Source organism: Dendropsophus ebraccatus, chromosome 2 (genome assembly GCF_027789765.1).
Source record: "Dendropsophus ebraccatus isolate aDenEbr1 chromosome 2, aDenEbr1.pat, whole genome shotgun sequence".
NCBI lineage: Eukaryota > Metazoa > Chordata > Amphibia > Anura > Hylidae > Dendropsophus > Dendropsophus ebraccatus.
In genome coordinates, this window is record NC_091455.1 from 37,547,640 (window position 1) to 37,574,530 (window position 26,891).

General features: G+C 40.5%; 1 protein-coding gene across 4 annotated transcripts in view; it reads right to left on the minus strand.

The window, feature by feature from the left end:
* RUNX1T1 (RUNX1 partner transcriptional co-repressor 1) overlaps nt 1-26,891 on the minus strand; it is a 161,842-nt gene that overhangs the window by 31,526 nt on the left and 103,425 nt on the right. For all 4 annotated transcript variants that reach the window (XM_069957377.1, XM_069957376.1, XM_069957374.1 and 1 more), the window contains exons 2-4: nt 10,515-10,652; nt 7,671-7,912; nt 5,273-5,362 (exon numbers count right to left, since the gene is read on the minus strand). In XM_069957377.1, the coding sequence (XP_069813478.1) occupies nt 5,273-5,362; nt 7,671-7,912; nt 10,515-10,629 (447 nt within the window). In that variant the 5' untranslated portion in view covers nt 10,630-10,652. The remainder of the gene's footprint in view (nt 1-5,272; nt 5,363-7,670; nt 7,913-10,514; nt 10,653-26,891) is intronic.

Consider the following 26,891-nt stretch of genomic DNA (forward strand, 5'->3'; position numbering starts at 1 on the left):
TGTGGCAAAAAGAATGGGTCAACACATTGAAAAAACAACAGTCATCATTTTTATAAAAATTCCTTACTCCTTAACGTTCGCGTTTCGGACATTGTTTCCAGGCACTTTGACAACTATCTCTTAGATGTTCGCTGACCATAAAAACCATTTTGTGCTTATTCTGTCCATAATAAACATCTGTCTTCAGTGATAGTTTGTGGATCATTTCCCGACATGCTGGACGGCCACTGCTACTTTGATGAAGAACTGGTGAAGTATTTGTTATCATTTGTATAATAATTAAAGGGGTATTCTGGTTATATTTAAAACTAAATATATCGCCAAGTTTTTTTTTTACTGATTAGAGACAGACACTTTTTTTCTATTCTTTTTTTTTCATTATTATTATGAGGGTAGTCATCTTGACTGAGCTCCTTTTAGCAGCATTTAGAGATATGCTTTACAGCAAGCCCCATGAGTATAGATACAATACTTTGCAGCCCACCCTAATTTTTTGTATGGGAGAGGTTTCTAGGCATGCTCTGTGACCTGTGTAGAGGTTATACCATGGGGAAAGAGGCTGACATCTGATCATCAGCTATTGTAAATGGTGTCTTATTTATACACAGGTCTCACTGTAATCTAATCTGTGATGATAAGAAGGATAAAACATCTATAGCCATCATATATAGCCTACATTGGTTCTAAGCTGTAGGAAGATAAATAGCCCGAAACGATGCCCTGCAAGCATCGCTGGCACATAAAGTATAATTCAAATGTAAAAACCATTAACACGCCGTACAAGAATAACATTCACATAAAATAAACAACTCAGTCCAAAAATCTCATTCCCTCCTGATCCCTTCAAAAAGTCAAAGCGTCATAGATTTACAGCTAATAAAAAGCAGAAATGCTGCCTGCGACAAATTCTAAAGTAACGATGACACGGTTAAAATGGCTTTTGCTTTTTTTCTCCTTTTTTTTTTTTTTTTTTTTTTTTTTTTTTAATTCAGCAATTCTATAAACATGTTCTTTCAATTTGAAAAAAAAAATGGTAATACAAAGCAATTTTGTTTGTTCTAGTTCTGGTGCCAGATTAGGTAATTAGGATGGTGTCTAATATCCTTCCAGTAAATGTTTCTCCATAAACGCAGAATGGAATCGTGGGTCTGCGGGTTGCATTAGCTTAATGAAAACAAGATTTTAATGCATATTGTTACAGCTGCGTTTGAATGCACTTATTAAGGCCCCGTGTTCCCACAACCATATGGTTTTTGTCATTAATGTCTCCTTTGAGGAAAAGCACTAAAATTAGAAAAAAAAGTTGCATCTTTGATTCCAGTGATCCAAAGTAAATGATATGGCGACCATATGGCGCGCAGCTCTGATAGAAGAATGTGGAAGTGTCCTTGGAAGCTTGCTTTTTTTTTTCTTTTTTCCCTTCAATTTTTTTTAATTTTTGTGGCAGCCAATTTGACCCTGAAGAGAAACATATTTTCTTTTATTTTTTTTTACAAAGCTAAGAAATCAGCGGTATTCACGGAGGAAATGATGTTAACATGATGAAATTCGTAAAGAAAGCATCCTTTTTATGAAGCGAGCATGCCCGACACTTCTATAAACAGCTTTGCTTATTAGTTTAAGTACGCTGCTTCCCGGGATATGGGCCGAGCTCTATGCACTACTTTAACCGCCACCTACCAGTCCATACATAATCAGTGCCGCTTACTCAGTGACAACTGAAATGAATTAGGCCTTAGGTTTATCTGCACTTGGCACACAACGTTAACAAGGTGATTATGTTAATTAGCTGAATGGACTACTGTTGGAAGATGGCCAACATCAGCGCTTGCCAACGTCTGAACATTGACAGTGCTAAGAATAGTAACCCAACCATAAGCGTTCATGGTTGCCTTCAACAGAGTCTTCTACTCCAACCAAGGGGATAAGAGAGGACATTTTTGACCACGTTGAATGGTTACAACATGAAGAAGAGATTGGTTGATTGTTTTTTATTTCTTGATTTGTACATTGTTAAGGAGGGCAGTCGTATTGCCTTGTACTCTGCTCTCAGATAAATTACTGTAGTCACCTGGACAAGTCTGGAGTTGACTCTATTGACTATGGGAGAGTTTTCTAGACATATTCTGTGACCTGGGCAGAGAGTGGTAAGGAGGGGAGCTCTGAATTGCCTACTGTGAATGAGGGATCCTGGGTTATCTATTATTGTGGAGAAAACTTGCCAATGCAACGTTCTCTGAACCTAAAAACTCCTAGAAGACGGATGCCACCCCAAGGGCTGCCAAGAAAACATGAATACTGCCTATGGCTGTATTCCATGTTTTCCAGGACTCCCTAGGGTGGCATCCAACTTATCAGCTGCTGGCAGTCAAATGCCGAGTGTTCCGGTATAGAGAACATTGCTGAACGCAAACAGTTTGGCAAGTTCACTTAATACTAATATTTATATGTATTGATTTCTCATTTCACTGTCATCCCATCTGTGATGATATGAAGGACACTACTGAAAAGTTTTCTCTACAGAACAGGTAGTGTCAGCTAGGCCTAGTGGCCAGAATGAAAACTGTAGAAAATTAGGGTAGTTTAAAAATATAGATAGTAAAATGAAAAATAAAAAAAAAAGGAATTAAAAACTCTTTAAAAACTGCTTCGGTTTTCAAATTCCCTTTTACAGCTTACCGCCTATGTGACCCTAAAAGAATATTGAAATATGGTGGAATGTTTTTCAAAGTCTTGACAGATTCTTTTTCTCTGGTTAACAAAAACGGGTCAACAATTTAATTTCTTACTATATATACACTATTGGGTTGGTCAGGAATATGAAAATAAGGGTCTAGGTACAAGTCTATCGAGCATCTCCATGTGTCACAGCTTCATGGTCCCTAGTGAGTGTGACAATAGCATAGGGCATGAAATATTTCAGTTAGACTTAAATTTTAAAATTTTAGAGAGGGAAACATTTGACATAAATAATTCTGATGTATGAATAAGGAATCGTGAACTACATGTCCTAAGACATATCACCGGACATAAGTCCTCATAGAGAAGTTTAATATCATATCACATCATACCCACTGTGTTTGTTGAAGCTGCGCTGGTAAATCGTCCATCATGAGAAATGCATTGGTTTTATAACATGCCATTATATATTTCTAGAGGGGGAACCATACCATTAGTGACAAGATCACACCGGCTTCATCTTAAAGTGCTCATCGACACATCTTTACTGCAACATTTCCGAGCGCACATCTCTGTCATTTTCTACAATTACTGAGGCTTGGCAGAGCCAGGTTCTGTCTGAGGTTTGTTAGCGCGAGTTAAGAACATAATGTGCTATACATATATATTGATGCTATTTTGTGGGCAGATAGTCTACACATGGCGTCTAACGTAGCTGTGTTAAAGAGATTGTTTTCCCACCGCGGGTCATGACTTATAGGAATTATGAATACAAGCTTTCTATAGAGCCGCTAAATAATGTGATAATTACCGGAGGTTATTCATTAGGAGATGGGGATATAGTGTACATGGCACTGAAACAGAAATGCGTCGGCATCTCTCATTCTTGGGAGTACCATAGCACAGATAAGGCTCATTCATAGGATTGTACAATTCCCGAGCGTATATCAGGGAATTTATATGAAATCTTATGCTAAGTGGGTGCAATTGACATATAACAATGTTATGGCAGCCAGTTCATCTATAAATTGCGTGATGCACAGATAGAAACAAAAAGTGCTTGCACACAAATGGAAAACAACTCGGGGATAAATAAATCTTTTTTTCCTTTATGAGCTATCCATTAAAAATAGACCTGAACATGACAGGAAGCAGCACGGTTACAATAAGGTGTGTATGAGGAACAGCTATGAGTTAACTGATGCGTTTCAGACCTCACAGGTCTTTACTATTAGATGCAATGGATAGATAGATTGATCCATAGAGAGATCAATGCTTTAGGGTATGGGCACACTAAAGGCCCTATTCCACGGGTCGTTTAGAGGAGCAATATCGTTCGTATTCGGCCGATATCGGCCGCTACGAACGATATTCGTCCCGTGGAATAGAGTGCAACGATCAGCCGACATCGTTCATGTCGGCTGATCGTTGCAGTTGCTTGTTTTTCAACATGTTGAAAAACAAGCGACTGATATAGCAGCGATCTGCTGCAGTCGCTCCGTTGAATAGGAGCATCGGCAGCAGGCGCTGCTATATCCTATGGGCTGCCCGGACGATCACCCGGGCAGCCCCCCCAGCAGCTCCCCGCCGCCCCTCCCGCACTCACCCGCTCGCTGACGCCGCGTTGAATAGCGGCGGCAGCGAGAGGGGAACGAGGAGCAAACGAGCGCTAATAGCGCTCGTTTGCTCCTCCAAACGACTCGTGGAATAGGGGCATAAGGAATTTTCACAGATAACTTGCCGCAGATTCGGTTGCACGTCCCCACGTGCTCCCGCTTCACTCTCTGCCCTTCCCTTCCCATAGACTCCATTCTGTGGTCAGGCAGATTCCGCTGTCCACCCAAAGAATGGACAAAGTAGGAGGTTGTGGGGGGTTCGACCTCTGTACCCCTGACGATCTCCATATAATGCCTTGCTGGCTCTGCTATGAATCGAGCCTCGGGTCCGGCACAAGGAAAGTATGCTGGAAGAGCGCTGAACTCGGCTCTTTCCATCGGCTCCATAGGAATGAATAGAGCCGTGGGTTGTGTGCCGGATCCGCCACTGTATTCATAACAATACTGAGGTCGGGAGGGGGGGGGGATACAGAGGTTGGATCCCCTGCAACCTCCTACTTTTCCCCTAACCTGTGAATTTTTCCTCGAAAACCTGTTTAATGTATTCAATTCTTCAAAATAGGAAAATTAAAGTTGATACACTGCAGTGGATACAGCAAATTTGGGTAAAATTTTATTTCGGTTAAAAAAAATAAATAAATCAGAGCCAGAAAAATGTAAAATTAACATCTGATCCTAGACTAATATTCCCTTCATTTCATCAGCCAGTATCAATGCCATAGACAGAAAGGGAGAGAACTAAACCATCCTAAATTATACACTCATAGTACTTTCACGCCCTATAACTAAAAATAACACAAAGAGGGAGCTATAGGGCAAAGAGTCACCTAGATAAGTGTGTCCATCACAGCTCGCTCCTTACATCTCTGATTTATTTTCCATTTTCTCTCTTAAAAAGCAAAACAGTAAAACACACATTTGTGACCTAGCAACAATAAGGTTTGAAATCATTTCCAGATCGATGAACTGTGCAATACCTTTAAAAATGGGATGACAAAGGGTCGCAGTGGAAAGTTAGTCGCTTCTTGCAGTTTGGAATGAAATTCTTCAATTGTCAGTGTAGAATTCTGTTGGATATGCCAAAAAGAAAAATACACAGCTTAGCACATTACCCACTGATAGGAGAAGGGTTATTATAGCAGCAAATTATTACAGAGGTCTATAAGAGCTGATTTACCTTGTATTACCCTTTCAATCCCATAAATACATAATGGATTGAAAGATAGAAAAAAAATAGATAGATAGATAGATAGATAGATAGATATGATAAAGATAGATATGAAATAGATAAAATATAACACATTCAGTAAAACATTAGTAGCCTACTCCTAATATTAGACCAGGAGTGTCAAAGTATGGCCCTCCAGCTGTTGCAAAACTACAATTCCTATTATGTCTACACAGCTTTGGCTTTGGCTGTCCAGGCATGAAGGGAACTGTAGTTTTGGAGGGACTCAGACTTGACCCCCCCCCCCCCATTAGACGGTAAGCTGGTCCTACCACAAATGGTGCGTTAGTCCAATGTTTCATTAATATGTATGGGAATGTTAAGGTTTTACCCTAATAACCATATTTAATAGCAAAATATATATATATATATATATATATATATATATATATATATAAAATCTGCTATAATAAAGGCAAAAACATAATTGCATAAGTGCATAATCATATAAAAACAATAGATCGATAGAGAGGTAAAGAGGTTCCTCAAAAAGAAAAAAAACAATGCTGGTATGAAAGAACTTGTCCATTGGTAACACGTCCAGTCATATTATGTTACACGCCTATACTTTAGCGCTGATCTCGAAGGCCATGACTGCATGGGGGTTGCTTGTTTACACAGACAATGGATATGTCTATAGAGACCTATATATGTATTTTGTCCATATGGGGGAACCTAGAAAAACAAGCATTCCCCCCTCCGGTGGTCGATGAGATCAAAGGAGTGAATTTTAGCCGAGTATATTAGGAAGCGTGTCTTGCGCTTGTTTATTTGCGCTGGGTACTCTGTTACTATTATTTGTCCAGATATATAGTGATGAATCCTTACACCCCCGCAGGGTGTGTACAATGACATGACATCAATTTCTGAAATCTGAGAAGCCAGCTTTGAGTTAATTTCTAATAAAGACTTTGATGAGAAACAACCCGGTTCCTGTGCAGTCAGTGCCCTTGTTAGAAATGAATACATCACCGTTCCATGGAAATAAAAATTAATTTGCTTGATGTATCCTTTAATGTCTTCTCTTCTTAATTTTGCTCATATAGGGCAGAGCCCCTAACAAACGTCACTGCTCTCGTTGGAGAAAGCAATAAAAAATTAAAGCTCGAGAAACAGTCGGGTAATTATAATTATGTTATAATGACTTATCGCCCGCTCCTCTTCTTTCCTTATAAATTAACTATATGATCTGAGGATTAGAGCACATAAATCTGTCCACACATCGCTACAGTATTCCACTATGATCCAATAAAATGATGTGGAAATAGGACAAGGCAGCCACAAGTTACCATTATTAGCCAGCAGATTATAAATACAGTGTATGCCAATGCCTACTTCCTCCTCGATATGGAATTGTTGCCATTGTTATAATCTAACTGAGTTTTTACATTTTTGTCTATGAAAATGGCAATGGGTATTGTGACTCTGTGAGAGGGGAGGAGGGAATAATCATATTACAACCCTATCCACAGGAAACTCATGCGTGAGAGGGGAGGAAGGAAGAATGATATTACAGCCCCATCCACAGGAGACCCATGCTGTGAGAAAGAAGGAGGGGGTAATCATATTTCAGCTCCATCCACAGGAGACTGATGCTGTGAGAGGGGAGGAGGGAGGAATCATATTTCAGCCCCATCCACAAGAGACTCATGCTGTGAGAGGGGAGGAGGGAGGAATCATATTACAGCCCCATCCACAGGGCACTCATGCTGCGAGGGGGAGGAGGGAGGAATCATATTACAGCCCCATCCACAGGTGACTCATGCTGTGAGAGGGGAGGAGGGAGGAATCATATTACAGCCCCATCCACAGGAGACTGATGCTGTGGGAGGGGAGGAGGGAGGAATCATATTACAGCCCCATCCACAGGGCACTGAAGCTCTGAGAGGAATAATACTACAGCCCCACTCCCACACAGATTGTGGGAGGCTCTTACTATGAGAGAAGAGCATTAACAATAAAGGCATCCGATTGTTCTCAAACGGCAAATTCAGAAAGACGGAGGCAAAATGTGCTACATTACGACTTCTCCTGGTGAACAAAGAGAATGCAATTTTCTTTACACATTCCACCTGTCATCTATGTAGCTTTAAAAACTGCATTACATTTAATTTGAACATTCTGACCCACTTCAGGGATCTCCTTACCACTAATCCAAGCACAAGGGTGCGCACTCTTTCCCCAATTTCCGGTGAAATATCATTGCCAAACTGCTGTAACGTGGTGAGGAATCTTTTCAGTTTACTGAGCTGCCGTGCACCACATGCTGGAGGCAATTGCTGATTTGCCAACGAGGATGAGGAAGAGGATGAAGGTCCATTGCTAAAGCCATTAGGAGGGGATGGAGCTCCATTCAGTGCTGTTGGTGAATGACTTGTGCCATTGGTTACTGAGGAGAAGAATAAAAGAGTAGCTGTTACTTCTCTGCATTTTATTTTTACGATGCCACATATGAATCCAAGGGATAAGACCAACTATGACTCTCAAATGACCTTTTAATGGTGCATTCACTCCTCTACAATATGAATCCCTCTTTATTTTTTCCTGTGTTTTAGTCACTTTTGTGCCTCACTTGCCAAGGGGGCAGGGCCTTTCTTAAAGGGGGTGTGGCTTAAAAGATGAAAACATTGCCTAATGCTGCCAATTTTGAGGGTAAAAGTAAGCCAACTAATAATGGTGCAAACTTAGACTAGACAGTGTAGAAAGGCACCAACCTGAGCCATGTGATAAATATGACGTGTCTAGACTAAGTTTACATTGTCTAAGAATTAGTTTTTAATTATCACATCCAATTAATTACATTTTTTTCCACGTTGGATAATATTTTCCATGTATTAAATTCATCCTCACTATCATGTCTATTTTTAGGCTGGATTCACACTACGTATATTTCAGTCAGTATTGTGGCCCTCATATTGGAACCAAAACCAGGAGTGGATTAAAAACACAGAAAGGCTCTGTTCATACAATGGTGAAATTGAGTGGATGGCCGCCATATAACAGTAAATAACGGCCATTATTTCAATATAACAGCCGTTGTTTTAAAATAACAGCAAATATTTGCCATTAAATGGCGGCCATCCACTCAATTACAACATTGTATGAACAGATCCTTCCTGTGGTTTTAATCCACTCCTGGTTTCGGTTGCATTATGAGGACCACAATACTGACTGAAATATACGTAGTGTGAACATAGCCACAACCTGTATTTCCCTCGATCTATTTGACTATTCTTTTTTTGGTCAACAAATTCTAGTTCATACGTAATAACTCCATAATAAACCCAATTCCTGGACAACTCTGACAATGTTTGTATTGTGTTCGTTCCCACTGAATAATAGTAAAACGCCCTATCTTACAGAGTGACACCGTCCAATTCATGAGGTTTGATTGGCCACTTCAGTGGCATTAAAGCAGCAGGACGCACACTTCTGAATGCCCCATTCAGCTGCCATTTTACAGCGCCTATTTCTAAAGAGCGAACCATTTGCACAGTTTATCCTGAACGTAGCAATCACATTTATGCGGAGAACTTACCCAAGCCCTATCATTTGGCTAATGATGACATTAATACAGGTTCTTAAAGATCAGGGTATCAAAAAATACATGGTTATAAGCCTTGGGCATAGGGGAAGATAGTTTTATGTACTATTTGCTTTTTACATGGAAATAAAACGGTCTGATTTTAAAAATGTTAGTAGCAAAATGGCTGAATTTCAAGATGGAGTCATGCTAGGATATCCATTATAATCACGTGATTAGAGAGGTGCCATGTTGCTTAACATCCTAAATATTTTATAAATGATTTGTAAGTAAAAGCCACGAAAACTGATTGAGAAGTAACCACGTGTTCACATTTTTAATAAATATACATATTATTAAAATTGATAATGGCTGTTAAGGCAGTTGGAGACATACATTGGAAAGGCCTCTTTAAGAGATGTCTGTCTACGAATGTTAGGATGATCCCGGCACTCACCAATGCTTTAGTGTTCTTTTATTAAAGTATCACATAGTACAGGTACTAAGTGATAATTTAATAAAAGAACATTAAAGCGTTGGTGAGTGCCGGGATCATCCTTCTACTATTCGCTGGGACCAGTTCTGACCACGAGCACCACCCCACTACAGTGTGACGTCCTATTCCACTAACACTGCCTACGAATGCTGACGTCTTCTAACTAGAGACTCCTCTTAGGGCCCGTTCACACTGAGCAAGACAGGTGGAAATTCCGAACAGAACCCGCGGTGTGGACTCCTCTACGCTTAGAACCTCACATGCCTGTCTCAATGTGCTCATTGCTCAAAGAATGGTGCACGAGCCATCACATTGAGACAGTGAGACATGCGGGGTTCAGAGCGGAGTCCGCAGCGCAAGTCCCGCTCGGAATTTCCCGCTGTTTTGCTCAGTGTGAATGGGCCCTTATGGTACAAACCTCAGCATGGGATCACAGGCATTGCGTACAGTGTGACCCCGCAGATTTTAATAAGTGCAGAATTATGTCTTTTGTATGAAGTTATAATAGGACTATAAATATAGGAAGCCAAGGAAAAAGTCTAGAACTGAAGTAAAATAAGCTACTTTACTGATGGACACAGCAACTTAAAATAATACTATTGTGTTTTGGACACTACTGTATATGGCTTTTGTCACGGCCAGCCATGAGTAAGGTTATATAGTGGTTGAAACACGTTGTATTTATTTGTATGTCCAGTTGCCATGCCCTTCAATAAAGTCGCCCATTTTACATCAGTGCTTGACTTCTCTTCGACTTTCTGGCCTTTATAGTGCTACCTGGTAAATCCATGCCCTGAACTGCACCCGAGAGTAGTTAGAGTGCATGTTTGCTTTACCATAAGTATGAGTCCACATATGCATATATGAAGAACAGAACTCCAGTTCTAAGGTTTAGCCAAGGACTAGAAAAGGTTTCAAAACCAGCAAAGCAAAAAAAAAAAGAAGAAGAAGTGAAAAGAAACAATTCCTTACATGTTGTGGGAGTAAATGAGCTTGTTCTTGGGGCTCCCTGTGTGGTCGGGGGAGGCGGCATTGTCGGAGGCGTCAGCCTGGATTGCGTCTTCACATCCACAGGTGAGTCTGGCATTGTGGAGCGCTTCTCAGTACGATCTGCAGAACAGGAAAAAATATATATGTTAAAAACTATATACATTGAATATAAACTGATATATACCTACATACAGCATAGATGTATACACAATGCAAGCCTGACTAGTACTCCACAGAGCTAGCCATTAAACCGTGATCTATAATCTTCAGGGGATTTTTTTTTTTTTGCACAGCGCACAGATGCTTCATAAGAAACAATGGGACAAGCTATAATGCAAGTATGGAAGAATAAGGAAGTAAATGAAAAGGTGAAATGGTAATGAATCCCCAATGGCAGCTCCGACAAACCAAAACCTGATGCTCTGTTCTACAGGTGAGGTGTTGGCAGCGCTCTCCATCCTCCCAGACGTCCCCTAGAAGCAACACCTGCTGCCTGCCCTCTCTCTCGCTTTGTTTTGATAGTCAGTATAATGCTGGAAGTCTCCTGGCCCTATCTCCGACCCTATTTTCTCTTGTTTTATTCCAAGGCAACAATAGATAAATACCATATGTCACATAGTAAAAAGCTTTCTCTTTGTTTACACAGCAGCCGATTGTTTATACTTGTTCATTAGGGGGGAAAATGCACAAATAGTCCGGTTTATACCGCGGCTTAAAAAGAAAAGATTACAGGTGTATTCCAATTACTGTAAATATTGCAAGCCGGCATAATTCACAGTCTGTGGTTCCTATGTGTCTAGATTGGTGACAACGTGAGATCTAGACATGTTATTAGATATAAGAGATTTGTACTTTAACTATGGTGCGTTCGGCAAGACGAGAGAGAGGCAGACAGGGCTAAGGTAGGCATTTATACATGTAAAACGCAATCATAGAACACAAAGGTCCAAACATTGGGAGATGAAAATAGGGGCGCTATATAGTACGGAGAGCACGCATGGTTGGAGATACAAACTGAAGAGGAACAAGCTGACATGGATACTAGTAATAACTCGCATTCCCCAATAAATAATTCTGGTGCATTTGTGCTGTTCCTCTGTTATTCTTCCTCAAATGTCAACCATATCCTGGAATAGAGACTCACAGAAAAAGGGGTGATCTCCTGGGTTCCCCGGTTTGCCACATAACCACCTCTCTCTGTTTCTACTGTTCCAAAGCTCTCCATATACCATCACAGACATTCTGAAGCTGAGTGACAGCAGGAACAGGGAGAGATGAGTAATACCACATGTGATTTCAGTCCTGGCTCCATTATGTACAGCTCTAGTCCACATCCTTAACTTCACCAAATTTTCAGTTCCAGCAAAAACTCCTTTTCTAATTTCTTTAAGGGTATAAACACACACACCGTATACGCAGCGTATTTACTGCTGCGATACGCAGCAAATACGCAACAATAAAGCAGATTAGATCTAAATAACTGAACACAGCATCAAATCTGCACCATCAAATCTGCTGCGTATTTGCTGCGTATCTTCTGCGTATACGGCGTGTGTGTTTGTACCCTAACACTTCCATTAAATTCCAGGTTTAGGAGGGGCTGTGTGGGAGGTCAGAGCCATAAGCGGACTATGAAAGTACCAAGCCCCCCCATCTAGGAGAACGGTGTGCTCTTCCTCCTAAAAAATGAGCAACGCTAAGAACAGAATAAAATGGGTTGTATAACTTTTCAATGCATTAGGTGGATGCTTGGTGGCCAGCAAGTAACCATATAGATTTTCTCTGTTACTAACTGGTGTTTTTATTATTTTAAACTGTTAAACTCAGGTTAAGCATTTAGGGGGACATTTATTAAGTCCGACGTTTTTTACGCCGGACTTAAAAATGTCCCCGCATCTCCGGCGCTACGGGGATTTATGTAGAGGCGGACTGCCTCTACATAAATCCCGTGCGCTTCGGTGCGCACGGCCGAAAATCTACGCCAGCTGAGGATTGGAGTAGGTTTTCGGCGTATCTTTTGGCGAAACAAATGGTGAATCGCGCGGACTCTGAGTCCACGCCCTCCATTCGTACCCCCCTCACATCCCCTCCCCGGCCCCCGGGGTAGCCAGCGGAAAGTGCCGATTTGCGAATATTTTATTCGCAAATTGGCCATTTGCAAATAAAATAATGCGCAAATCGGCACTTTCCGACGAAAAAAAATGTACGCCCGTTGATACATGTCCCCCTTAGTGTACAATTGGGTTCACCATGCCAAACAAGCTACAAAACACATACTACCGGGAAAAAAAGGTAGCAAAGGCAGGAAGGTAGCAAAAACAAACAGATGTGCCAAGATCCTGTTTATTGCTGTGTATGGGATCTGAGGAGAGCACAGGAATGGGGAGAGGTGAGTAGTGGAGCCTCTAGTTTGAGTTCTGTATCAAAGACTGGGCTGGGGTATATATCTTCATATGTCCCTTTGATGTCCCTATTCAGAGGTTGGTGCAAATGATCCCTCTCAGAGGTTATTGGACAGTATCTGAGTATCTGCCCCACTGGCAAGGGGAAAAGCAATGGGGAAGGGGAAAAGTCTATGTAATTGTTCTTCTCCACCATAAGTGAATTCCCAAACTTGGATTGTCATATAGAGTTAATCAAACATGAGTGGCATATACTGTGTTATTATACAAAATTATAGTATAGGATGTTGTTTGTGCTTTCAAAATGTATCCACATAAATCCAGAGAACTACTTAAAGGGTTAATATCCCGTTGGGTCTAAACACAACATACTGTAGTCCCAATAAATGTCACACCAACGTCTTGAGACTCAAACAACAGATAAAGTTCAGTCAAAACCCTAACAATGAAATACTGACAGTAAATCCTCAGTCTCTTGGAACAGTGAGAAGTGTAACTATATAAATCCCTAGAGTCAATGAACATCTCCTCATCCAAGCACGCTGGCCTGAGAGTCATATGGAAAAAAGCTGCACAGATCCTCCGCTTCTCTACTTCATTCTTTGTAGGTCAAGTTGGTTCAAATGAATAAACATTTGCATCATCATCTGGAATCATTAGCTGAAGGATCTCAGAAGTGGGCTGAGATTATGGCTGACACCTGTGTACTAGATTTTCCCAGTGAGCTATTAAACTAGAAACAACCCCAACCCTCGACGGCACAAAGGATAAGTGTGCAGCTTGTGATGAAGACAGTGGCACCGGGCCAAAAAGCAACTCAGAAGAGGCTAATATTAATTTACATGGGGACAGTCTGCAGACAGACAACGAACTGGACTACTCCGCTCATCCATGGTGCTACAATGTAGTGGACTGAAGCCCATATAAAGGTGCAGATATAAAACAACAAAGTAAGATATTCTTATATATTACTTAACTTATGAATATTCTTCAAAAGGATACATACACAAACTGTACAATGGACTGACGCCATTGTCTTATGAAATCCATTAATCCAACAGGACCATGCGGTTGTGCGGGAAACCACATTTCTAAAGGAAACCTACAAAACATATGAAGAACGTACAAAATCCATCTCCATTTCTGATCATTTCATAGCCTTCAGTCTGCAAACGCATCCAGCTCTGTTTGCCATGCTGGAATAAAGTTTCTTTTTTCCGTATTTCCGCCTAAGTGAGATGCTGTTACCATGCTACTGGACTGCAAACGCATCCAGACAGGGATTTCTAGTTCCATCAGTGTGCACATATATATTCTGTATATATGTGTGATACAATTACTAAGTGTGAATTCACTCATAATAACAGTAGCTGCAATCCGACAGAAATACAGATAACATTAGGGACGTCACATACATTATGAACTGTTCCAAAAATAAACACTATGGAATTGCCGTCAAAGCCACCGCCAGCTGTACAGTGGCCTCTACAGGAAACATTTAGTCATATGACTGACCGTGTATATAATGGACTGGCCAGATTGGGAGCCATTAACATTTAGTATTTCTCTGCTCTGGCTCATACAGGTTGGGGTGCTAGAGGAGGAACCCCAAGTATGATATCCATATCGGGTAATTAGAAAGGGAAATCTTCGTGCGGCAACCCTTGTATTAATGGCATCATCTTCCATGTGCCATTAGTTTTGGTGACCAATACGCCAATGAGGGCCTAGACTGTCAAGTGGGCAGTGACCACTGCTCAGTTCATAACAGAGAGGACGCTTAGGGCCCTATTGCGCTAAAAGATATCTGACAGATTTTTTTTAGCCAAAGCCAGGAATGGACTATAAACAGAGAACAGATAAAGACTGAGATTTCTCCTCTTTTCAAATCCATTCCTGGCTTTGACTGAAAAAATCTGTAAGATAATCTGTCAGACATCTTTTGGTGTAATAGGACCTTTAGGTTTACACCCTGTTGACAACTGAATGGTGGTGACCACCTGCTTGGCAATCCATAGACTGCAACCATGTCTATAGACCACTTCTCAATGGAGTGCTCTTCCCCTTGAAGGGTTGTAGCCGCCCATTTGACAGTCTAGGTTCTTTTTTTTAGCACATTAGGTGGCGAAAATTAATGGCACTGAAAGAAGCAACTTAATCTACATTCCTATAGTTGAAAAATATCAAAACGGACTAATCCCGAGAGACGTTCTACATGCTACAATAAAACATATGATTCTAATGTTCACACCTGAATGATGAAAAGTATTTTCATGGAATCATTATTCATTGTTGGGATCCAATCTACATAGATGGTTTTTAACACTTTTTGTGAAGGTCTCTGTGTTGTGTCTGCATTGGGTTACTGACCCAAAAATGCCTGTTTTTTTTAATTTCCATGTACTAATAAATGCAATCTATATTTTCCCCAAAACAGATTTTTTTCTGTGTTCTATGTTTTTTTTTTAACATGTAACAACTGTTTATGTCTCAATACCATTAATTGATTGTTTTTAGATTTTCACCATTCTGCATTGCTCAAAGTAACAATCTCTATGATTACAATCCTATCTATTAACCCTATAGTGTATAAAGCCACCGATAAGATAGAAATATCTATCAATAAGAGAGAAATCTAGTTGTTTATTATTACTGGTGACTGATACATCCATCCTCCTAACAATGTCACACGGCTCACCTCAGCCAACCTCTCCTACGATTGTCAGCAAGGAAATAAATTGCCTTTTTAGCATAGACAGCAACAGAATGAAGGGCGACAATTAATGCACACCATCTAAATAAACGCAAGGGTTTGTCTCTTGCCAAAAAAATAAAGATAGGAGGAGATTTGCCAGAGCTAGTCTGCAGATAGCAGCGAGAACGCTGGTCCATCTGGATTGCATTCTGCTAACACTCACGCTGAACTATTGGAAAAAGACTGTCCAGATACCCAGATTTAAAACATGTGGGACCAGTAAAGGGAGGGAGTCGATTTCGGCTTAGGGATTGCTGTACAGGAATAAGGCACAATGTGTATCCTCTAATTCAAGTATTTACAACAAAACATCATTCTGTCATTTGGACGGCACCCAGCCAATCTGTTTTCTCTTAGCGAATTATCCAGTAAAAAGGCTGTTGTTTAGAATAAAAGCAGGATCTGCCAATGGAAAAAAGATGGCAGGACAATGGTGGCATAATGGCTAATACCAGTCATTACCACTTGCCACAGCACAATAAATATAGCTCTGGCATGACTGGCACACACTCATTTCCTATTTTTGTGTTCCGCTATAGCCAGTCTGGCTTTCAATGGACTGTGGTTGACAGCACGCTGCGTTTATGATACAATTAAGTAACACATTCGAATATGTTTTCAATTTCATACAAAAGCTCCTTTTTTTTTGGATGTTCTAAAGTTGAGGAAATAGAGGAATGGCAATGATTACATTTTACTTCCACTAAGGAACTTGGCTGTCAGTCAAAAGCCAGCTTAGAACGGAGACTCGATTCTGACCAACCAAGACTTAAACCCAAAGGTCATTGAAAGGAAGCCAAAATAATACCATCTGCTCCTCGTTTTTACATTTGGAGCAATCAGTTCATGATGGAGATACATGGTGATATAATGGGTCAATCCTAATCCCCAACCCTCTAGTGAAGTCGACGTAAACGTAAGAAACATGTTTTTAGCATGCGAATGCCCAGGGTTCCTTAACAGCAAAAACATTAGAGACGCCAACTAAAAAAAAGAGAAAAATAACCCAGTCTTTCTAAAATAGACAAGGTCTATAACAAAAGGCCACAAGGCAATCAATCAATGCCGGCGACAAGTCACCTCATTAAATGAGCAATAAAATAGATATTTCTGTACAAAAAGGGCAAACACAAAGCAAACCGTTCACTTTATTATAAAGGGCCAAAACTGTTCATTAAAGAAACACTCCAGAAGAAATTGATATACAGTGTCATATCTAGCACAGGACCAAATGAGGTAGTGCATAACTTCAGACTTTTTGAACTTTTCAGTAGTGTTGAGCAAAGTCCTCAGAACCCGAATGTTCAGCTGTAGCCACCAGGAGTCAAAGGCCAAACGTTTTTGTTCGGAAAACGTTGTCGAACCTGAGCAGTTTGGTATCTCTGCTCAACACTACTGCCCCATATCAGTTTAGCCTGAGGTGTTCCTTTAATAGTGATGTCCTAAGTAAACAGGCAAAGACTTAAAGTTAACATCTTGTAAAGGTATTTCCCTTAAAAACATTCTGACCCCAACAAAATGCAAGTATTCATTCAAAAATCGACAAGATAATCACAGATAAATATTATCTTTTTAACACATAGAGTGATTATTGCGTGAGGGGAAACACATCAGAAAATGCTCATTCGTTGGCACATTTTTTGTTTTGCTATGCTTATAAATCACCTTTATCAGCAACAGAGCTCCCCATGTAATAGGGCAATGACGGCAGCCAAAGGTCACACAAAGAATCCAATGATCCTTTGAGTGGCCCTCCTGGCACAGAAGTCAACTCATCAAATAAGCTCACAGGATTTATTGCACATATTAAACCATCTAAAACTTCCCCAATAACAAAAGGATGGGGAATTTTGAAATTGTCTATCTGCACTCTCCCCTAACATCCTCCATTACGAGAGAGTCAGTGGGCCACCATATACTTTAACTGGTTGGCTATTTCCACCAATTATGCTGCCTTAAATATAATGTGTATGTCTAATAGATTGTAGTCAGATCTGCAAAATTATCTGCATTTATATAGTCTCCTTTGAAGAGACTAGTGTGTTCACACAATAGGGAAAGAAAAGGAGGCATGACGGCAAATAAGAAGAACCTCCTGGGTCAAAACTGTAAGAGCCCATGCCCCTACCATATACCATTGTGTCTTCTGTTGGTACATGGGCTCCCTAAGGCAGTAGGGTTTATTAGCTTATAGATTTTGTGACTTTGACACAGAACAACTATTCCCTGGGAAATGGGAGACTTCTCTTTATTATTCTTTCCCCAGTAAGATGGTAACACGCTGAATAGATCTTTTGAGCTGCGGACATTGCCCAGTTTTTTTTCATGTTCTTAGACCATGTAGCGCTCTGTTTACACATACTTGGAGAACAGATATCATTAGTTGTCTCTTGGGCCAACAAAACAGCCTTTGATCACATTTACAGTTGACATAAGCGTTGGGACCCAATGTAAGAATGTGTCTAGGCTCCGTCCCGTGTCTTTTACCCATACGTGTTGCTGAGATCAAGCTCCTTATTTGTAATGAAGCCTTACTGCAGGAGTCTAGGCGGTGGAAGAAGTAGTATGAGACATTTAATTCAACCAAGCTGTGTGGTGTTCTAGAACAAGGTATCTGCACCACAATAAACGTGTGCGTTATTCTTCCAGGGCAATGGGGACTATGGATGTTTACACGACCAAACAATGTGGAATATATCAGCATTTCAATGATGACTTTAATGTCAACTCTGAAGGCCTTTTTTGCCTCATTCACAGATGGAAAAAATATATTGCACGATATCCATTCACAGATGTCAGCCGCGTTAAACGTTTCCATATGTACAAGAGGACTGGGTTGCTCTTAAACAAAAAGTAAACATTTTAATATTTATGGTCTAGGGAATGTATCGACATCTGAAAATAGTTAATAAGAGTTCCAATGTCTGCTCTGTGTTACTCACATTTTATTCTTCTGATGACTACATAGGCAAATGTGGGCCTATATTATATGTACTGCTGTTCCTCGTTCTGTTCTATATTCAAAACCCATGCTTCACAGAAGCTACATAACCAACTTATTTACATACGAGCATACGTTAACCACGCGTTTGTCTGCAAATTTCATACACAGTTTCAGATCGAAAGTAATACACCGCCATAATAATAAACAGGAGTCCAAATGTAGATCCCTTGACTTCTATTATGTACTTTAAAGAATTATAAACTAACACACATTACCTCTCTTCATAATTCCAAATTTAAATTGTTGGTTTACTTGAACTAGACAAAAGTAAATCAAACTAAATATAATGTCAACTTTTTGAGTTTGATGGGGTTGCTGTCAGGCTGTGTAGTCTGGCCCGCCTCCTAATTGTCTTTTAAAGCTGTAAGGGGCAGGCCGGTTTATGCTGCCTGCGGTGGTGTGCGGCAGCAAACTTCATCACTAGAAGTTGCTATTGGAAACACATTTGAATATATGTTAAGATTTGGTTACATTTACATCCCGAAAGAAAATATTATATTTGCAGAATTATCAAATACGGGGGAAAAAAATCATTATCTGCAGGTGGTGGTGAGAACATAATGCTTACCGCCCCCCATGCCCGCACTGTTTGGCAACATCAGGCTCCCATACTCCCCCAGATGTCATCTTCCCCCACTTCGGGGTTCATCACGACTTGGCTGACAGATTGCAAACGTTGGAATTTAGCCCGCTCAGTGACTGCAACGGTGTCCCGCCCTAGTCAATGACTGACTGAGTGGGGCATCCATCAGCTGAGTCGTCAGTTAGCTGCAGGGGAGTTAGGAAGACTGCCGGTTGGGGTCCAGGAGCAGGATATGGCACTGCACGGGCATTGGGATGGGTAAATATACCTTCTTTATGTTCCCCCACCCCCAGCCCAAAATAATCCCTTCCCCCGCCAGACTTCTCTTTTAACTGTTCCCTCTTTCAATAAAACAGGGAATGAGGGTTACTGACTGGAAAATGCATCTATAAATACTCTTCTAAGAAATTTTGAGCGAATAAAGGGAAATCCCACTTTAAAAACTTTTGGACCCAGGATATACATGGTTACAAAGAGTATCTGTCTAGGTCTGGAGGACCTGCCATGTGTTTGCATTATCTTTTCTCCTGCGATGGCGCTGCCGGGAAACTGATTTGTTGTCTATCAGATTACAGATGATCGATAAATGTTCTGACATCAATGTGATCCATTTATTTTTTTATCAATTATAACAAAAAAGGATTGCAAAAAGGCGATTCCCCCTTATTAAATGACAACTTAATTCTCAAAAACCAAATATAGCCAGATTAAGGGTTATTATAATACCATGGTGTGTCCATTCACATTCCGTGAACCCATCATTTTTTTTAAGACAAACAGTGGATATTCTTTAATATCCGATCAAAATGCAGGAAATCATCACTTCCAGGCTCGGGACTGTAGTTTCCCAGACACTTCTGGCAGGGAATATGAACATATCTGGCTGTGTTCAATGGAGCCTGAAAAAACGCTATTTATTGTAAATACTTAAAAACGTCTCCTTAAATTGAAGGAGAGCAATGTGTCCTCTTAAATGTCATCTGAGGGGGGGTTTACTCTCTCTCTATATAAATTAGATATCTCACATCTTATGCCTATTACATGACCTCAGTGACAAGTCAATGCAGACAAATCATCACAAACACACGGATAATGGGGAATAAATATTCAGCGGAATGGATTTTCCCACATAATTGGCCCATCTTTCACTTCCCTTTTTAATGCCTCGGAATAATTTATGGTTTCGCAGACAATAAGGATGGTGGTGCTGAGCCGGTGACTGCTCTCCATAAGTGAAGTGGCAGAAAGAAAACTGGACGACAATGAGAACACTTGTAAAGGACCTATTCCACGGAACGATTATCGTTCGTATTCGGCCGATATCGGCCGCTACGGACGATAATCGTCCCGTGGAATAGAGTGCAACGATCAGCCGACATCGTTCATGTCGGCTGATCGTTGCAGTCGCTTGTTTTTCAACATGTTGAAAAACAAGCGACTGATATAGCAGCGATCTGCTGCCGTCGCTCCATTGAATAGGAGCGTCTGCAGCAGACGCTGCTATATCCTATGGGCTGCCCGGACGATCAGTGATCACCCGGGCAGCCCCCCCTCGCCCCCTCCCGCACTCACCCGCTCGCTGCAGCCGCGTTGAATAGCGGCGGCAGTGAGCGGGGAACGAGAGCTGAGAGCGCTCGTTTGCTCCTCTAAACGACCGGTGGAATAGGCCCATTAGTGAAATCAGTAACTAGAAATAATACTTCTTATATATACTGGTATTGGGGTAAGAATTGACATATACTATATAAAGAACATTCCATTGTTAGTAGAAACCACTTGTAAAATGTAGGACCTAAGATAGCACTGGGCAATAGGGATGTGCAAACCTCGAGCACACTGGGGTTTGTCTGAACATTTGATTATCGCTGACTGCAGAAGTTGAATGCAGCCCTAGGAAGTCCTAGAAAACATGGATGCAGCCTATGCCTAGGGCTAGCCTTAGAGCTGCATCCAATTTCTTCAGCCACATGCTCGAGTCGTAACGTACCCCACAGCCAGGAGAAAGTGACACGCGGCGGGGTACGGGGGCCCGAAGATGAAGTCTGTTAAGCATACTTTCATTGTTATTTTTTCCCCACCCCCTGCCCAAAATGATTCCGCCCCCACCCAACCAGCCTTTTCCTTTAAGCCAGTACAGAAAGAGAAAGATTAGAGAAGAGGGAAGTTGTAAGTTGAAAGACAAGCTCTCAAGGTATACAGGCAAAGTCCATAGGTAAGATGGAAGTAAATACAGTCGATATGCTTAGAAACGAAATTTGTGTTATACCATGATGGTTCCCCTAGATATATACATTCTCCCAGAGAGATAGATAACCCAATATATACAACTGTAATCTTAGGAAACGTTCCTCTCATTGTCCTGTCTCTTCCTTTGTTCAGTCCATACAGTATAAGAATTTACGATGGTGAATGTGATGTTTCCAAATTGCCAGTCACAAGTTCAGAAGGAATAAACCGTCTAGAGACCCAAAGGGAAGGCGGCAGAGCAAAGACATGATAAATCTGGAGGGAACGCCAGCTGTATTATCCTCTGCACAATGTTCTGCTTTCACTGTAATAAATGGGACTTGTCTCATTAGATGTCCAGATGTTAACAGTACTGTTGGCCATCGCGAAACATTTCAAGAATCTTGTAAGTGCTGACAATACTAGCTAGAATTACCCACGCTGCCTCCCACATCCCTCTTTAGAAACCTTAGCCTGTTATAATGTTTTGAAACGTAAAGTGTTGAAGTAGCAGTAAAACATGTCATGTCTCAGACGCCGGCCTTAAGGAGCAGCTCACACTTACTAGTAATGGCTTTGAAGCTTATAATAGTCCTAACTCATTACGTGACCTTTTCTCCGACTTGTCACCAAATACGCGTCTGCGTCTGAAAAAAGACTGCGAAGAGCCCATAACGCATACAGATATATGACAGTGGGCTCAGACATAGGAAACTGTAGTGTCTTTTTGGCAATATCCAAGATGTCATTTTTATTAGGTAATAAAACAAAAGAGCACTAAAGACACACAACAGATTGTTCTTCCCATCGCTGAAAACCATCATCATCATCATACGACGTGAATAACCGGATTCACCATTAGATGTAATGGCGCTTATAGTTCCCTATTTTACAATAATGTCTATATGCACCTACATCAGTATCAGTCCTGTTATCAACACCCCCTCTCCACACACACCACCACCACCACCAATTGTCTGCAATGTGAATATAGTCTTAGAACTATTCTAATTAAAACGTATGTCACCAGAAAGCCCTGACAATAACAGTGGTGGGTGCACCCAGTGTAGACATATGCTTATTAGTGAGTCTTAACATCTGTCTAATTATCCGGTATATCTACTATATTGGAGGACTGCAGATGCGTCTACTCATTATAGAATCCTATACATACTCTAACAGCTGATGGATATGAATGATTACCCTTGGCTCCAGGTTTTTCTTTGTATTTAACCAAATAGGTCCAAAAATTTACAATGGACGATTTTTTTGCTGACACCGCTTCTATTACAGGGAGCGACGAGCAGCAGATCGGGAGTTTTCATCACAATCAGACAACATTTTAACATACGCTATTACACCAAACGACTGGTAATTGGCCAAGTACGGCCGATAATGGTTTTGTGTAATAGTCCTTAAGACCTGCTGTGATCACAAGCTATAGTTGGAGGAAGAGCGCGTCTGTGTGCTTATCTCTCCAGCCTGTATACACACTAGGGACCACAAAAGTAGTAGCAACTCACCCTCTACTTCCCATACAAAGTCAGTTAAAAAATATTCAAGCTTTATTGATGCCTTGAAATCTCAGCTTGAGTCCAAATTGAATTGTTATATTGTCCACTGGCCAGCGGTACCCTAACATGTAATTACTAATGATTACAGGTGCGTCTGGAGAATATACCAGTTTGTAAAACCATTTACTGATATTTCTCCAGTCGGTTGCCCAATAGTCGAGCTCCATTATAATTAGGTATAGAAAACCAAATGGGCACCACCTATATGACAAAGCATGTGGAGTTCTGTTGGACACAAGAAACAATGGGGGAGATTTATCAAACATGGTGTAAAGTGAAACTGGCCCAGTTGTCCCTAGCAACCAATCAGATTCCAACTTTCATTCCTCACAGACTCTTTGGAAAATGAAAGGTGGAATCTGATTGGCTGCTAGGGGCAACTGAGCCAGTTTCATTTTGCACCATGTTTGATAAATTTCCCCCAATATGTACTGAAAAAAGCCAATATAAGTCTATGGAACCTGACTCCTGCTAACAGTCGGGTCAGGCACCCAGCCAGGGAACAAAGTGGATGACTGCATGATTATAAAACTTACAATAATAGTGGGTCCTAGGACTGAGACCTAGTGCAATTTTAACTTTTGATATGTCTAAACTAGGGATGTGGAACCTTCCGCTCTCCAGCAAAACTATAATTCCCATCATGGCTGGACAGCCAAAGCTAAATCTTCAGCTGTCCGGGCATGATGGGAATTTTAGTCTTGCAACAGCTGGATGGCCGAAGGTTCACCATCCCTGGTCTAAATAAAATGTCAAAGGTTAATATAAGTGACAGTACCAACTTATGAGATCTCTCTATATTTCTATGTAGGAGATCTGGAGCAAAATGAAACATGAAGATAGATTAAGAAATTAATTAGTACAGATGATGGACATGTAGAAAAAGGTTTTTGAGGTTTTTTCTTCTTGTCTACAAATACACTATAGGGCCCAGAAGAGAACACCGAGTTAATAATAGAGATACTATCGGACAAAAAGGACAAATTATTAGACAGCCGATATATAACCAATAATAAAACATAATAACAATACAAACATAGAAATAGAAAACGGACATGAGTGAAGCTAAAGCTGCAATTGCATAGGAGACTCTAAGCATTGGAGACAAGGGTGGTACCCACATTACCGACTATTCTCAGTAATTTGACCATCCATACCAACTGGTCCAATGCTATGAGGAACATGTCCATCACAACATCATCTTATTAATTCACATGGCTTCTGTTAAAGGGATGGGACCCTACAATCACACGGGTAACAACTACCTAACGTGTCCCAATCACTTCCATTTCTATGCATTACAACAATGGTCACGACAGTTATACATATTCAATTATAATAATCTAAGGTACTTCAGAGTCTGAAAAACGTGTCATTTTGTGTAATTTGCCTTGTATTTCAGACATGTAATGCTCTATACTATTTACCAGCATTAATGTATGTGCTGATAGTCTAATCCCATTGACATGTATTGCTATAAATGACTCTGTTCCTTCAAGGATGACATTTAAATAATTTCCTGTTCATGTTTTATTCCAATTTTAATCCACCAGACCAGCCGAGACAGCAATACATCCATATACATCCATATGTATGAAGCGGTGTGTGTATAAATCCTGCCGTATAATAAATACATGTCAGCCCCACAACAATTCAATGTTCAGTGGTGTGAATACTGTATTCCCTACTCCTTGCATCTGGATGTTTACTTTGGCTCCATTATGAGAGTTATAAAACTGAAATGGCTGTTCTGGGCATGACGTTATTTATTTACTATGCGGCATAGAATTATCCTCTGTCTTGTGAGGTACCAGAAATGGCTGGAGAGTAGTTAAGGGAACACTCTGGATAAAACGCTTACATTGTGTTATACCGAGGCTGAGTGAGTTGAACGTGACACAAAGTGCCTCTTCCTTTTGGAGGAGATTCTGGTTTGGCTAAAATCATGATTTTTTAAGGGTCAGACACTAAACTACCCCTAATAAGAGGCCCTAGAGAATCAGTTTTCGTCCTTCAGATGGAAAGCTAATTTGCATATCTGTTTTCCCAGAAGACATTGTGAGCTGGAGGTCTCCACAAGGAGAAACAGTACCCCATCAGCCACTAGGATTCAATAAACACGTGGGTCCCTATGCTTATTCAGGACCTCTACTTGGTATAATGCAGTGTATCAGCTTTGTCAATAACGTCCTTTTCCAGGGGTTACTCAGGCTTACAAAAAAACAATAATGGCCGCTTTTTTCCAGAAACAGAACCACCGTCCTGAGTTTGGGTGTGGTTTTGTAGCTTAGGTCCACTGAAGTGAATGTAGCTATAATACCACATATGACCTGACGGCAGGGGTGGTGCTGTCCTTGATTTTTTTTTTAAACCTGAATAACCCTTTTATGGGTTCAGTTTTAAATGTATGACATTCCTCATGCAAAATTTTAATATTTAGAATTATTCTGCTTTATTATGCTTTTTATAATGTAATATACATCCAATTTTTAAATGTGTCATGTGGTACGGCTACCATTGGGCTTGTTGGTGTTTTACTCTCCAGAGCCCACGGTATAGGCTTTGTTCACGTCTTTATCGCATTCCTTATTGTCATTCCCATATCATTTTCTGGAAAGGAACGTTATTGTTCCTGTCAAATCAATGAAGGACTCAACAGAATAGTCCCTACTGTACATCAGTGGAATCCAAGTGACAAATCTGGCACTACCATGAAGGAACCGAAAAATGGAATGGAAGATAGGATGCTAACTAAGCCTGATGTCGTATTTGTTTGTAGCCACAACACAAGTGGAACCAACACAGTAGAAAGATTATAATGGATATATATATATATATATATATATATATATATATATATATATTTATAACCAAAATAAATTTATCAAACATGGTGTAAAGTGAAACTGGCTCAGTTGCCCCTAGCAACCAATCAGATTCCACCTTTCATTTTCCAAAGAGTCTGTGAGGAATGAAAAGTGGAATCTGATTGGTTGCTAGGGGCAACTGAGCCAGTTTCACTTTACACCATGTTTGATAAATCTCTTCAGAGATTACACATATTGTCCTGCTACATTTGGACCACCCTGTGTATATATATATATATATATATATATATATATATATATATAGTAGATGAGTATAAAATGATACCTCATAAATCTAACTTAAAAGATTTTAGAATTTAAGACAATGCCTCAGATCTTTAAAATGCTCCCTGTGAAATTAGGGTTACGCCACTGTCATCTGCTGCCTGAAACGTGTGTACGCCAACTCATTTTAAGTATAATAAGTAAGAGAATCTCCTCTGTATGTTATACACCGTGAGCTATTATTTGAGCCATTAAGCTTTCCTTCCTGAGTCATCACTACATATATCTTTTCTTTAGACTAACTGTCCCTTTAAAACCTTGCCATCACCAGGGCACAGCAGCCCATTGATCCCCTGGGGAGAGGAACTGGATTAGTTGAGCATTTTGCTGATGCACGGCTGGCTTCAGTCCTGAATTCCAATATAAAAACAGAAAATGACCCTCAATTATCTCTGCACATGTTGGTATAACAGCCCGCTTATCAATGGTAAATTGCCAGTTACTGTGAAAAATCTTATACATAGCATAATCCTGTTAACAATTGATTTTGGAAAAGGGGGAAAAAAATAGCAAGCCGACCTCTCTCATAGAGAAGCCTATATCAGAACAAATTTGTGGCACATACAATTTCAAGCCATTACGTATATGGATGGGCCGAGCGCAGGAAGCAGACGCTGACTAAACACTGAATCCGAAGGAAAACAACACTGTGAATGAGGCAAT